General features: G+C 34.0%; 2 protein-coding genes across 2 annotated transcripts; one reads left to right on the top strand and one right to left on the bottom strand.

Moving 5' to 3' along the window:
* LOC128175365 (leucine-rich repeat protein 1-like) lies at positions 1–10,378 on the top strand. Its single transcript, XM_052840930.1, has 5 exons — positions 1–99; positions 1,705–1,890; positions 2,117–2,215; positions 2,703–3,433; positions 9,983–10,378. Exons 2-5 carry the CDS (start codon positions 1,708–1,710, stop codon positions 10,233–10,235), a joined length of 1,266 nt encoding a protein of 421 aa, XP_052696890.1. The 5' UTR covers positions 1–99; positions 1,705–1,707; the 3' UTR covers positions 10,236–10,378.
* Positions 10,379–10,509: 131 nt separating this feature from the next.
* On the bottom strand, positions 10,510–12,895 carry LOC128175369 (plasminogen-like). The gene is made up of 3 exons (XM_052840935.1): positions 12,173–12,895; positions 11,151–11,381; positions 10,510–10,863 (listed from the first exon to the last, which is right to left on the bottom strand). Exons 1-3 carry the CDS (start codon positions 12,477–12,479, stop codon positions 10,628–10,630), a joined length of 774 nt encoding a protein of 257 aa, XP_052696895.1. The 5' UTR covers positions 12,480–12,895; the 3' UTR covers positions 10,510–10,627.
* Between the last annotated feature and the right edge of the window lie 2,430 nt (positions 12,896–15,325).

Below are 15,325 nucleotides of genomic sequence, written 5' to 3'. Positions count from 1 at the left end.
ATGTGATATTAACGCGTAGGGGTATTTAGAGCAATTTTTGGCGGAAATTTTGATAGTTGTTCATGGTAACGAAAGTAAGCTGACTGACTGACAAAAGAGGTAAACTATTTCCCGTGTGATAAGGATCAGCTTAAGAGTGACACATTATAATTCAATATTCAATCATGGTCCTTAAAAAGCACGACCAAAGCACATTGTGTTGATCAGGAAGCACTCAAATTCTACATATATTATTTGTCCACTCAATAATCATGATAAAGTTACCTACATGTATGTGTACTCTGACCACAGGTCTGATGAAAACCATTTTTATACTATCAGCCTTCTACCAGTACCTTCATTCTATCTTTTTAGGAAGACTTTTAAAAGTTCGGAAACACAGCACGGCATAATAATTTGGATCATTAATTTTCAATTTACTGGTTCAATCAAATATAAACATGCAAAGTCCTAGACCCTGATTATAGATGCAATCATAAATGTTTATATATACATGTCAATTAAGTGCTACCTGGCTTTGTTATTTGATAGAACTGGTCTGGCTGACTGTCACATAATCTAAGTGAGATTCTTCGAGACTCAAAATTTTTGACTCAACGAATCTCGCTGAGATTACCTGTTACATTCCATTCTAAATGATCTTCCTCTTCAAAGAAACTTCCCCATGTTATCAACTGTCAGTTCAAGGAATTGGCACGGCACCATATGTAACAGGATATGAAAATGATGAACCTGGGTCCCCTGCATCTTTAGTCAGGTGTTTTAACAATTGTCTATAGATCTGTTAAACTGTAATCAATATTTGAACCGGTCAGTCACAATTTTAATTATAAACCTGATCTTGTAGAGATGATCGTCATAATTTAATAATCACTGATTAATAGACATCTACATGCATTTCACCAGGGTTGGCAAAAAAGTGGGAAATACTCATATTTCCCAGGACGGTGGGAAATACTGGTAATTCCCGGGAATTACTGGTATTTCCTGGGAAATACTGGGAAATAAAGTACAACTACATATTAAAGTACTTCATACTCAGTCTAAATCAAATCTGTTTGGATGTAGACTATAGTACACCTTGTCAGCAATGACATTTTATAACTGTGTTTGATTTTATCAAGTTTTGACTGGCCAGTAATGCATTGGTTATCTTCCTATGAATACTCTAAACAATATGGTTCATTCATACACCATTGTTATTTATTTTTAAGACTTAAGTCAAGTACTTGATAGGTGCATCTATACAGTTGATTTCACACATCATTGCCTGTTATAATATTTTTAACTTTGCAGGGGACCTTCGTTGTCCTTTCTTAAACTTTTACAATATGATTATTAATATTAAGCTTTGTAAGATTTTATGTAAAGTAAAAGCAAACAAAGAGATGGGGGTTGTAGTTATATACGTGTACCAGTATGTAGAAATGGTTACAATATTATCCATGCTGTCCATTTTGTTTAATTGATACATGTTTGGTTCAGAATGCCATTTCTTGGACAATATCCTTCTTGGTACCATGAAAGTTCTACTAATAAACTAACGGTACATGTATAAAATTACAAAATTACGTAACATAGACAAGGCAGTATAAACTCGTCCTCAGCATTATTTGCTAAGTCAGTATAACTACAATATATTGTGCACATATATGCTGGATTTAGATTTTCAAATGAAATAAAGTCTATTTTTCTGATTTTCAGAAAATGAGAATCAAATGTGAAATGGATGTAGTAAATCGGGTCCTGCCCTCTATGAATGTAAAGAAAGGAGGCAAAGCCTGTCACACACAACTGTCGATTGGGAGAAAACCACAGTCGGATAACAAAGAGGGAGTTCTCTTCATAATGGCATGTACTGCAAAGGACAGAAATGGAACCAAGTTTCAAGTCAGTCTAAATGCTGTCTCTTGACCTTTCTGTTTATCATACAGATGCAGACATTACTGGTGAACACATTTGAAAGACAACATTGCTGCATGTATCTCCAGTAAACATCATGCAGATATAAAAAATCGGAGAGGGCTACATTATTGCAGCTAATGTAAAAGTAAATGCTGGCATGCATGAAAGATATTTCTCTTAGTTCAATGTGCAATTTTTTTGTTTCTTTCAGATTCGAGACAATGTAGAACAAATTTTTGCAAAATTTATTAATGAGGGGAAGGCTACCATCCGTTTAAAAGACCCACCTCAGGATTTGTGCTTATGTAAGGTATGAGATGTCATTAAATCATAAAATTGTACACCTTTATTTCGTAAAGAGAGTACGTACCAAAAGGTATTTAGATATTGGTTTTACTGGAATTGGACTCAAGACACTGTATCTCAATTCTGGTTCATTGTAATAAAGAAATATCTTAAAAGATAGCCATGGTCCTTGTTTAACTGTTTCATCTGTATGCAGAGTTATAGTATTTAGTAAAAGCTTTTCTGGAAATATCATCATTGTGATCAGTTGCTGAATTATTGTTCGACACATAGATGGACTTATTCGTAGTCAAGTTTACCATTTAACTTTTTAGCAATTTCAAATATAAGAATAGCGTTGTGACTTTTGTACCGGTACACAGTTCTTATGAAAATTGAGTTGATATCCAGTGTGTAACACTTCCCTAAGTTCCCTTGGTATTGCAAGTACCGGTATACATTTTAGTCGTAAGAAGTATACCGGCAGTTACAAAATATTATATTTCTTGCAGGCTGATCCATTGCAGCTGAAAAACTTCCTTACATTGATTCGTAAGGCATCTCTGGGTGAGAACATCGACAAAATCAACTTATCCACATTGGCTCCAGCTAGTAACAAAAGTGTTGATAAACCCAAAACCAAGATGTCAGTGACTTCTCGCAAAGACTACCCTCTCACTAAGAGCTTTCCTTCACAGTTAGAGTATCTCCATGTCTCTCAGTGTCGCATGAAGAAAATTGACTCCAGAATTTTTCAGTTGAAAAAACTTCAACATTTAGATTTAAGAGAAAATGTGATAGAAGAGTTACCATCTACTTTTTCTCAGCTGGAGAATTTACAGGAGCTAATACTTTGTGCTAACAAGATACAAAATCTTCCCTCATCTCTTTGCTTACTGCCAAAATGGAAACAATTTCTCTCTTTGTTAGACCTGAGTAATAACGGAATCACACTTCTTCCCGTTCAGCTTTGTGAACTTGACAATCTTGTGACGCTTAAAGTGGATGAAAACAAGTTGGAAACTTTTCCACCTACAATTGGAAGACTCAAAAGGCTGAAATACCTTTCTGCTAGTCAGAACCAGATAAAGACTCTTCCTTGCAGTTTTATGCAGTTACGTCTGGAACATTTAGACCTGTTCAATAATCCATTTGCTGATGATACAAAATCTGATCTGGAAGAGACTGAATGGCAAGCCCCATCTTTAGTGGAGTGCTGTGCAAGAATGATCAGGAAAAACAGGTAATTTAAATTAGAATTATAAAGCTGATTTCTTACTTCATTACTGTGTAAAATATAACGTGCATGTATCATGGTGTCAGATAATATTTAATATGATAATATGCAACGCAATATTTTTGTGGATAGGAATTGCATTTTCAGGCAAGACGGCCTCCTTGTTTTCTATCCATTGTCTTGCCTTGTGAATGAACAAAAATGTTATCTCTGCCATTTTGTGTCCTTGATATTCATAATCAAGCTTGTTAAATTAAGACATTTTTACCCCCTGTCTTGTTTTGAAAAGTCGACTGCCAATCTATTTAGTCCTTCTCAGTTTGTCTGTCCCTCCCTTCACTGTGTCAAACTCATTTTAAAAGAAACTGAACACATTGCTTTCATAAAATTTCATTTAAAGGTACATATGTATTGTAATAATGAGATCTCATCAATCATTGATAAACCGTCTTTTATTTTGTCACATCCTGTGAATATTCTTAAGTTTTCCTTCTTTCTCCTAACCCAAACTTTCACAGAGAGCTACAGTTCTGCAATTGACCATGTATTGATTGAAAGTTTTGCTCCTCTGTTCAGTTTCCGTCTTTTGGGATTTGGAATTCCTTTTTTTGTGTTCATGAATCAACATAATCAACAAGTGAAAAAAAATATATTCCCATCCATCAAAACAAAGAAGGAGTCATTTAATGTTCAAAAAATCTTGAAATGACAAAATTGATATTTACAAAAATATAACACGAGAAAAGTAACAATAAGAACAGAACTTTGCAAACTTGAAACTATTATGATACTATTTTAGCGTTTTATGATTATCCTTTATAAAAGTAACTTAAGATATGAAATCAGGAATTTTTTTAGTTTGGGCCATTGTCATTTATTTGAATTTACTGAATTATATATTCATCTGAAAAATGTTCAACTGAGGATAAAGAAACTCAAATAAAAATATGCAAATGATCAAACAGACTATATGCAACTTGTATTTTTAAGAAAAACATTCTAGACCTATGCAGTAAATAAATTTAATGATAATAATTAATACAAGTACAGTCTATTATAAAAGAGGAAAAACTTATAACACCTTACCTTCTCCATATTCTTCAATCTTGTGAAATTATTTTTTCCCTCTTTCTGTTTTGGTCAATACATGGCAGATAAATTTCAGGTTAAATCTGACAGAGATGTGATTAGGATAGATTAGCATAATGTTGGTTGCACAATAAAAAAATTCAGGTTAGAAGGTAATTGATTTCCCAGTAGCATCATAAAGCAATAAAAATCAACAGTGCACATTGATTGATATTGGCCTGGATAAGTCTGAATGGTACAGACTTGTCTTCTCATGGGTTATCACATAAAAGCATTGTCCCTGTGCAAAATTGTAAACCATTGTATGTATGAAGATTATGTAATTTTAGGTATCACTGAGTAAAAAGATTTAAGAAAAAGTTTTAAAGTCTGAAAAATTGGTTTTGTAATTTTGAGTGATGCTGTATAATTTTAAATGATGAATTAAAAATCCTTAGACCAATATTAAGCCTTATAAGAGTTAAAAAAGTTTAAGAGAAGAATACACATCAAGTCTATTGATTGAGGGTCGTGCATTTTTGTAGTAAAGTACTTAAACTGATTATTACTGTTGTGTAGTTCATTAAATTAAAACTGACTTATCACTTGTAATTATGTTAATATTGCGTCTGAGCAACAAAATCTTTTCCCATCAATTTGCTTTATTAATACACAGTATCAACATATTACATATTCTTTATATCCTCTCCAGAGCTGTACTTTACTAAGGCGAATGTTAAAGCCCATAGGCCTCTTGTAAAAACTTTAAAATATTTTGAAATTGGGATTGATTGAAGTAAATAATTTGAGAATGAATATTTATAATCAGTTCTTAATTTGAATTTATTTGTTAGTTGTTACAGATTAGAGTAAAATGACAAGAAACTGCATCAGTATAAATAATTTTATGATTTTGAATAGAATGTACATTTATTTGTTATAGATTACAGTAATTAATATGATGGGAACCTACATCAGTGGTTTATGATTTTGAATAGACTGTACATTTATTTGTTACAGATTACAGTAATTAAGGAAATTATCCATACGTCACAAAACAACGTCTGACGTAATTCACGCGTTATTACGTTTTATCCGTGCCCGATCTAATTGAGACCTAACGTTAAAAGGTGTATTTCAAAACAAAGAAATCAAGCTGACATAGAAATTGATTCAAAACAAATATATCAAAAATCCTGACAACTGCAATCAATTAGGCCTACCGGGGTATTAATCAGCGAAATAACATGACTGGGTTCTGTCGATTGCGTTCTCGTTTTGAAAATATAACACGTTAGACCGCTTACTTTTGTCCTGCATAAACATCAATCCATTATAAGGTTGAATTTAATTCAATTCTTTGAAAATTAATTCCTGATAGTCCATAAACATCCAAAATGAAATCCTGACCGAGATCTATATTCCAGTGCATAAGGGAGATAAAAACACAAGGGGAAATCATTTGACCTATATCATCTTTATCCTTTTCGCTTAGCAACAAGCATAGATTTATTTTCCACAAAAAAAAATGTTTTTAAAATTAAAATAATGCGCTGAAGAGAAGTTATTTCATTATAAGAACAGTCTTTAAAACCAGTAAAAAAAAGTTTGAATAGAGGTTTTGTCTTGAAGGCATATATCAGGTAGTTAGCATTATCCACGCATGTGACTGCAATTTCTAAATACCGATCTCGATCCATAATACTTACCGATATCCAAAGAAACCATCTTTTGCGATTTAAATAATACAGATTAATCAACAGTTTGTTTAAATCATGTTTCCTATTCAACAATAATCAAAACATATTTTCTAGAGTTATGAAATAATAAAACAATGCACAGTTTTTAGCTCACCTGAGCTGAAAGCTCAAGTGAGCTATTCTGATCACTTTTTGTCCGTCGTCCGTCTGTCCGTCCGTCCGTCCGTCTGTCCGTCTGTAAACTTTTTACATCTCTAAAACCGCTTATCCAATTTCAACCAAATTTGGCACAAAGCATCCTTATGGGAGGGCGAATATAAATTGCAGAAATAAAAGTCCGATCTGTATTCAAAGCGGAGAAAACCTTGAAACTGTAGAAAAAGGGGGGTGCATTTTTAAAAATCTTCTTCTCAAGAACTACTGATTCCAATTCAACGTAGTTTAGCATAAATTATCCTTATGGGAAGGAAAATATAAATTGCAAAAATTAAGGTCTAATTCTGTTTCAAATCTGAGTTATTACGAAAATAATAATAAAGGAAAGGCGTGTTTTAATCAGTTTAATAGCCTCGGATTCGGCATCCGGTAAAATGGGTAGACAAGACTTGGCCTGGGCAAAACAAAAGATAAGCAGTTATTAATCTGCCAATCTCATTAAAATTTCAGGATATTTGATGGACCAGTATATTTGTATTTGCTGTAAATATTGCTGCAAAATAATGCGTATTTGGAATTGACGATTGCCGATCTGCCCCGGCTTTTATTTTGCCACGGCCCGGTTTTGCTTACCCATTTTACCAAGACTCGTATTCCATACTTCTAAAACAAGGTTCTTTGTTTAAAGCAGCCATGACATTATACGAAAAAGGGTCGATCTGACTATGATGAATTTGCTTGTTGTGCAACAGTTCGCGTATGAAGGGAAATTTTTGAAACATGAAAAATATATTGGTGCCGATTTTGTGAAGTAAATTGAGGCTAAATATTTCAATGCGTTGACAGTTTTCACACATGACGTTGATGTTAGCTTGTTCTGATTTTCGTTTCGTTTTCATTATTTATGCTTTGTAACCTGGAAACTGTCGTCTGTATTTCGTGATTTTTTGTTATCAAATCAAACAGAGACTTCGGTAAATCAAACAGTTACGTTAACTGTTTACCTGCGCAAATTAAGCAAAATCTGATGTAGGAGTACTGAAATACAATTCATTCTATCGGTAATTCGGCATTATTTTTTGCGTAATGGTAGATTAATGCAATAGGTTTTTGTTGAGATGCTCGGCATTTTCTCTAGTTTATTCAGTTTAAAAAGAGTTTGATATCGCTTACGGAAATATGTAGGTATATACACATGTATATATATGATTCATTTCGAAAAAATAAATTGTGTTCTTTATTTGTTATACATGTAGTGCATGTTTCTTGTGTTTAATTGTTAACAATTTCTATTTACTAACCATTTTTGAGTGTTTGCTTCGAATTATAAGCAAGATACAGAGATTTGCTAACAATTCTATGTTTGTACACAGATCTTAAAAGCTAAAGATTAAATCAAAGTACTGATAGTACTGAAAAGCGCTAACCCAGCTTCTGTATGTATATAACAGATATATGTATATAGCATTTCAGCTTCTGTATACGCACTATATTTCCTCATCACTGCATGACAGTCCCTGCAATGATGTATGTAAGCCCCGTACATTAATTTCACAATAACCCGTATATTAGATTCACAATAGCCCGTGCAGTTATGTGCATAAACCCCTGAAACTGATTCCCTAACCAGTTAAAATGGTGTATACTTTTGCTTAGAGGGGGCGGTTATTCGATGCACCGGAAGTTGAAGTCTAACGACAATAAAGGGCTGAGCTATGCTTAGCGCTTTAAAAAGTAAAAAAATTGTCAATATTTATTACGAAAAATTTCAAAATCTGTTCTTCCAGAAACCAACTTATTGAATTGTAAACTTAACCTTTTTAGCTCACCTGAGAATGGGGCCACAATGGGGGGTCGAAGTTTAACAAATGAATATATAGAGTAAATCTTTAGAAATCCTCTTCTCAGAAACTAATCGGACAGGAAAGCTGAAACTTGTGTGGAAGCATCCTCAGGTAGTGTAGATTCAAAGATGTGAAAATCATGACCCCTGGGGATAGGGTGGGGCCACAATGGAGGGTCGAAGTTTAACATATGAATATAAAAAGTAAATCTTTAAAAATCTTCTTCTCAGAAACTAATTGGCCAGGAAAGCTGACACTTGTGTGGATGCAAACTTATGTAGTGAAGATTCAAATTTGTGAAAATCATGACTCCCGGGGGTAGGTTTGGGCCACAATGGGAGATCGACGTTTTACATAGGAATATACACAGTTAATCTTTAAAAATCTTCTTCTCAGAAACTAATTAGCCAGGAAAGCTAAAACTTGTGTGGAAGCATCCTCAGTTAGTGTAGATTCAAATTTGTGAAAAGCATGACCCCTGGTGGGAGGTTTGGGCAACAATGGGAAGTCGATGTTTTACATAGGAATAAACAGAGTCATCTTTAAAAATCTTCTTCTCAGAAACTAATCAGCCAGGAAAGCTGGAACTTGTGTGAAAGCATCCTCAGGTAGTGTAGATTCAAAGTTGTGAAAATAATGATCCCCAGGGGTAGGGTGGGGCCACAATGGGGGGGAGGGTCAAAGTTTAACAAAGGAATTTATAGGGTAAATCTTTAAAAATCTTCTCAGAAACTAATCAGCCAGATGATTCTGTATAATTGTTAAGACTTTGGCCCCAGGACAATTCTTTGGCCTCACGAGAAGGTTGAGAGTTTACTGTACGTTTATATCCCATATATAAACTATTGTTAGGGATCTTTTTGAGAACTGCAATACTCAACACATGATATGACTATAAAATCATCCTGTTAGAAAAGGGACTAATGATTATAAACATAAGAATATCCAGGGGAAAATGGATTTTATTTATACAGGATTTACATGAATTATTGTATATTGTCCAGATAGTTTGTATTATGACTCCATTGAGCTGATTTTATCATACCTATTGTTCCTCAGGTGAGCGATGTGGCCCATGGGCCTCTTGTTATTTTTACGGATCTTTTTTTAATATATATATTTTAATGATTTTACCAAAAATATGCCAATTGTGATCCTGAAAAGGCCGGTCCCTAGGGTAATTTTATTTCCAATTGATTAAGGGCGTTAAGGTTTAAAGAATATCAAAATTTTAGAGAATTCTGTACGTAAATAAAATTATAAGAGCTTAAATTCTCTTTGAAAATTTATTCATTTTATCTAATTTGTAAGCAGATTTATCTTTTTTTTTTTTATAAATAAGCAAGTGTAACATAAAAAAATTTGTTTTTAAATAATAATTCCTTTATTTTACACAGGATATAAGTCAAAAAATGATTTTGTGAAAGTCAAATTTCAGGCTTAGGCTTATATTCTTTATGTATGAAAAAAGCGCCCTTTTCCGCAATCGGTTCTATTTTTAGCAACGGTCCTAGCTTTTATAATACCGATGGACCAGCCAACAGGGTAAAATTTGATAAGAGCATATCCGCAGATACACGTTTGAAAAATATGAAAAAATTCTGTACGCATTTTATTTATCCAGTTGGGTATGGACCATTACCTTAATATGATGGGAACCTACATCAGTGGTTTATGATTTTGAATAGAATGTACATTTATTTGTTACAGATTACAGTAATTAATATGATGGGAACCTACATCAGTGGTTTATGATTTTGAGTAGACTGTACATTTATTTGTTACAGATTGCCGTACAGTGAGGAGGACCTGCACACACACTTGTGTCGTTACCTGGACTCCGCCAGACTGTGTTGGTGTGGTGGCTTCTGTTTTGAGCGGTGTGTTCGGGCTACCACCTCCTTCTCTCTTAAGACCCTGTCCCCCACCGTCTCAGCTGTAGATATGCGCGGGAGGACTGATGTACCAATTCTCTTGTTTTTGTGCTCCCCCCAATGTCAGCGTAAATATAAAACAAACCCGTATGCTTACTGGCGGTAATAGATAGCACACTTGTGTTAATTTATCCAAAAACCATATACTTGTACTAGTATAAACTGTGGACAGAACAATTTTACGTTGCATCAGTTACATGCAAGTACCACGGTACTACTTTCTGAAAAATAAAACATGGTGCATAGTTACCGTGTGTTTTATGTGTGTGTGTGAGAGAGAGAGAGAGAGAGAGAGAGAGAGAGAGAGAGAGAGAGATGGAATATCATGACACGTAACCATAATTTGTATTGAACAAATATGACTGTATTTGCAGAAATGATTGAAAACATCACATAACTTTATTTTGGTTTACAAATGGTTAACATGTTATCTGTTCATCACTGCAGCAGCTCAATTTGAAGGTCGTAGTAGTATTATTATACATGGACCATGTGTATTCAACATTTTGGAATGTCACAGATCTCAAACTCGTTATTGTATTTTTTAATGTAACACCAAGGAGCCGATTTCTCGGAAAACGGGTTTCTGCAGTAGTTTCCCTCGATGGCATAGCTCTGGTTGCGGGGGGAACGGCCCTCCCACATCATGCACTGCCTGCCACTGATGGTCCAGTTTATGGTACCAAAGTAGTCCTCACCTCTCTCTGTTTCCTGGCACTCACGAGCTGGAGTTACTGTATTGAAAGAAAAGAATAATCCCTACCACATTGGACTTGATTTTTACATAATTTTTTTTTTGTCTCTTGAGAAGTTTCAGATGAGTTTTTGGTAAAAAAAAATATAATGGATGGCAACCAGAACAAAGGCATATGCAACGATTTTCTAAAAACACCTTACAAAAATCTTAGAAATTGGTGAGGATTTTACGTGCCCATATTATTTGTATATATTAAAAAGTAAAAAAAAAAAAGTTTTGTTATTCGCTTTTAATTTTTATATAGAAAAATTAACTGATACAGACCGCACATCGGGACAGAGCAGTAGTCCCACGCCTTATTTCCCGCCGTGGTGTAGCACCAAGGTTCTTTAGCGTACGCCCTGGCGGGGTTCCGGCAGAAGTTTTGTTCCCCAGACAGGGACTGGTAGGTGTGAGTGCGTGGGTACTGCTGGTCCCAGCGCTGGCAGGGAATCCCCGAAACCGTCCTGTCACGTGGCCCTCGGTATTCCCAGCCCAATTTCGACCGTATACAGTCTGGAGTAATAGTATTGGTAGAAGTTTTAAAAAGACGTAGATTTATGAAGTTTTTATGTTCAGTTAGGGAGTTTAGATCATCACGTACTCTTACATTGTTTTTGTAATCAGTGACGATGGCGTCGGTAGAGGTATTAAATTGGTATTCTTATGGTTACAAAGTTTGCCCAAAAGCTCTACGTTATAAAGCGTTTACAATATATGCTTGTCGCAAAAATGAAAACAATTGCAGGTCATTTTCTTAAAGGCTTATTTCCTTAGAACTAGACTTTCCGCCAAACCCACTCTTCTCTTAAAATCTGAAAACTGACTAGATTTTGAATATAAAGTTTTGTTATAAATCCACGCTATGAATATGCAAAAAATGCAACCTCGTATATAACCAAAAATGTTAGTTTGGTATCATTATCTTTCGACCAAATTATAGAGATGTACAAATATATTTTTCAATTTTGTGTAGCAGACTTCCTAAATCTTGCTGTCAAAAATGTCCTTTAAATTACGTCGAGCTACAGACGTACATCTAAAGACTGTTTTTTTTAACGTTTTTTACCTATGTTACATCTTTTATGGACATGTCTAGGTTGCCTCCTACTTATGAATTGAATGCAAGAAGGAGCCTCTATTTTATGTACAGTACGTACAGATAGAGGTTTAGTTTTAATATGGAGACATTTTGTGCATAAATGATAAGTAAAAGGGAGCTTAAAAGTATGGACCAGAAATAAGTTATTTTTTGTTGGAAAAAAACACTATTAAGACATTACAAGATGTTTCATTTGAAATCTTACCTTCAGAAACGTAATAAAGATAACCAGGAGAGTGAATCATTTTGTTCATATCAACCTCTTTAGCCAGTTTACAGACTTTCTTTTCTTTGTTGATGAAGAAGGAAGAACAGAGATGGTGATTGAAACATTTCAAACCACATCGCCTTGGAGAGATGTCGGTATATTCCGCCAGCGGTCGACTGCGCGGCAACTTGTCGTCTGCTTTGGACAGACGACGAAAAACGGATCCTTTGAAGAGAAATCCATGTGAAGTAAAGAAAAGACAAAAACTGATGTAGATGGAGAAATATGAAAATGCTGGTATCATTTTCGTTCACATTTGTACCACAGTTCGGATCCAAAAGAAATTTGAGTTCATCTTCAGTGGTGTATCTCAACTTTATTAACGTTATACTCATTTGCACAATAAACAAGGAGTGAATAAATATGTTTTCTCCTGAGACAGAAGAGTTGACATTTTTGAGTGGAAGTAAATATTTCTTTAAGTGGCTTGATTTAATCACAATGATCATGATGTCTTTGGAATCTCCAGAGATTTTTTTTATCTGCCATTAGTTCATTTGGAAATTTATAAAGGTGCATGGATGGAAATGAAGAGCGAGTGTCAAGAGAAAGTATTTGCAAATGAGGATTTGGGCAAGACTGTGTACTCTGTTCCCAAATTAATTGAATTCATTATATATATGGTTATAATCAATCACTAACATAATGTATCTACATTTTTCGAGAAAAAAAAAATCCTGAATGAAATTAACAAGCTTTTCTCATATTAATTTTGTAATCTCTGTTGTTTTTTTTTTTTTTTTGCTTGCGGTTGACAAGACACCGTTTATCGGCGATTTTCCTCTTTATAATCGAAAGCAGCTGTTTACATGTAGCTACACTTTACAAAGACTGACGACACACTGACTCTTTCGTTTGTCTTCACATTTGGTTCATTGTATAAGGGCACTCGACAATCATTTGTATTTGACGGAAAACAACTTTGTTCAGTCTGTTTGTTTATTAGATAGATTATGAGGATCGATGTACTTTTTGTATATAAAAAATAAGTACAATTTGCATTTCTCTTCAGAATTCATTAGATGTTATTAGATTAGAATTTATATGTTAGTAAGAGCTGTGATTCTATATCAACATCTGTAAATTTCTGCAGTTCATACACTTGTCCCTAGGTAAATATTGTCATGTTCTTTTAAAAATAGTTTAAAAAGAATGGCAGTGTCCTTAAAGTAGTCATGTTGTATATTTTATTTGATAAAATGAAATATATCGGAAAGGACAGTAGTATGCAAATGCATTTATGACATGCCAAACGTTGCAATATTGCGTCAATCTTTTCCATTTGTATTGTATAATTTGTTATTTGTATTGTAAAATTCTACAAATTTCATTTGAATTCTTCAATTTTCCATTTGCATTGTATATAATTTTCATTTATTTTGTATAATTTTCCATTTGCAATGTAAAGACTATAGTCTAAATATTTCAGCATTCCAAATTACATTTATAGTTCGAAGAATGAAAGAGAACAATAGACAACAGAGTTTATATATTTCCATCCACTAATATGACCCCCTCTATTTCTTTCGGAAATTGATTGTAATTCACAGCTCTATAGAAAATGCTACACAATCCAGTTCTAACCAGTTAGTCGATTTGTTAAAACCTTCACAACTTAAGAAATATTACGGACTGCACGAAAAAAGACGATGATGTCAGACTCAAATTCTCACATTAGACGAGTTGGCTATTTCTTTTATTCAACACACTGATGAACACTTACAATAATTTACTACTTTTTACGTTCAATTCATTAATCTGTTTAAAAAAGTTGATTCATTGGTGTTATAAACGCAGCGATCACTGCAGAATTTTTTTTTTTTTTGCATAATCCGTTAACGGAGTTATTGTATTTTTTCTGCAATGTCGCTAACTTCCTATCACACAAGAATATCGCATAAGAAAGCATCCTATTGTTAAAATAAATACACAGAAAAATTGATGGCATCAAATTATTAATTGGTATAAACAAGTGAAAGATGCCTACAAGAAAACTTAATGTTGCAGAAACTCGACGATCATCTTATAAAAACTGATGACAACTTCCTCTCTGTCAGTCTGATTGATTTAGATTGTTTTTTTTTTCATATTTTCTTATTGTGGTTACCCTTATGACTGAAGTTAGTAAGCTGTATTTACATACTAGTCTAGTGATTTCTAAGATGTATACATGAATACATGTGATATATACAATATTTATATATTTAATCATCATCATCATCATCAAAAGTTAACTCTACAATTAAACTCGGTGGGGTTCAAGATAAAACATTGTTTTTCCAGGCCCGTTCAATCACGTATAAGATTACATTCCTCAAATATAAAAGTCACATGTCAAAGTCTATTACGAGAGTTTATTTCGGCGATGCTTTTAATTTTTGTTAAAAACTTAAAATGTATAAATTGTAACTGGTTTTGCGGTGAAACCGTAGTTTTTGGTTTAAAATTATATTTTATGGTAAAATAATGAATTATCAACAATTGCGTATCATATGGAAAAGCCACAGGGGACCTCCAAGTCATGTTCTATTTATTCATAGTAAATCAATCTTGGGTAGTCATGTTTACAATCCCGGCCAAGTCATGATCGGCCACACGGGACCCCCATGTCATGTTCTATATATTCATCCGTCGTACGTCGTCCGTCGTGCGTTAAACTACAAGGCTATTTGTTACCATTTTTGGTGTGAGGCATCTCTATGGTAAGCGTAATCTAAATTGCAAAATTCATGGCTCTACCACCCCGGGGCACCACAAGTGGGGCCAAATATGCAAAACAAAAGCCAATTTTTCAAACATCTTCTCTTCTCCCATACAAGTGAGAAAAAAACTGGTTGCTTATATAGAAAGCCACAGGGGACCCCCAATTCATGTTCTATGTATAAGATTAATCCCCAACATTGACGAAGAAAGAGTGCCCGTGGGCAAAAATATACTTGAATTACCAAGCACTCTTTTTTGACCATATACATTGTACAGTGAGACTCGTTTTAAGATATATCCGTGTGTCATGTACAATTGCTGAAAATTATATAAATGTAAGTATAATGTTGAAGTCAATCTCAAATTTACATAACCAACGTGTTTATA

The sequence above is a fragment of the Crassostrea angulata genome, chromosome 3 (assembly GCF_025612915.1).
Source record: "Crassostrea angulata isolate pt1a10 chromosome 3, ASM2561291v2, whole genome shotgun sequence".
NCBI classification, from domain to species: Eukaryota; Metazoa; Mollusca; class Bivalvia; order Ostreida; family Ostreidae; genus Magallana; species Magallana angulata.
Note: the sequence above shows the minus strand (reverse complement) of the source record. Positions and strands in the feature narration are given on the sequence as shown.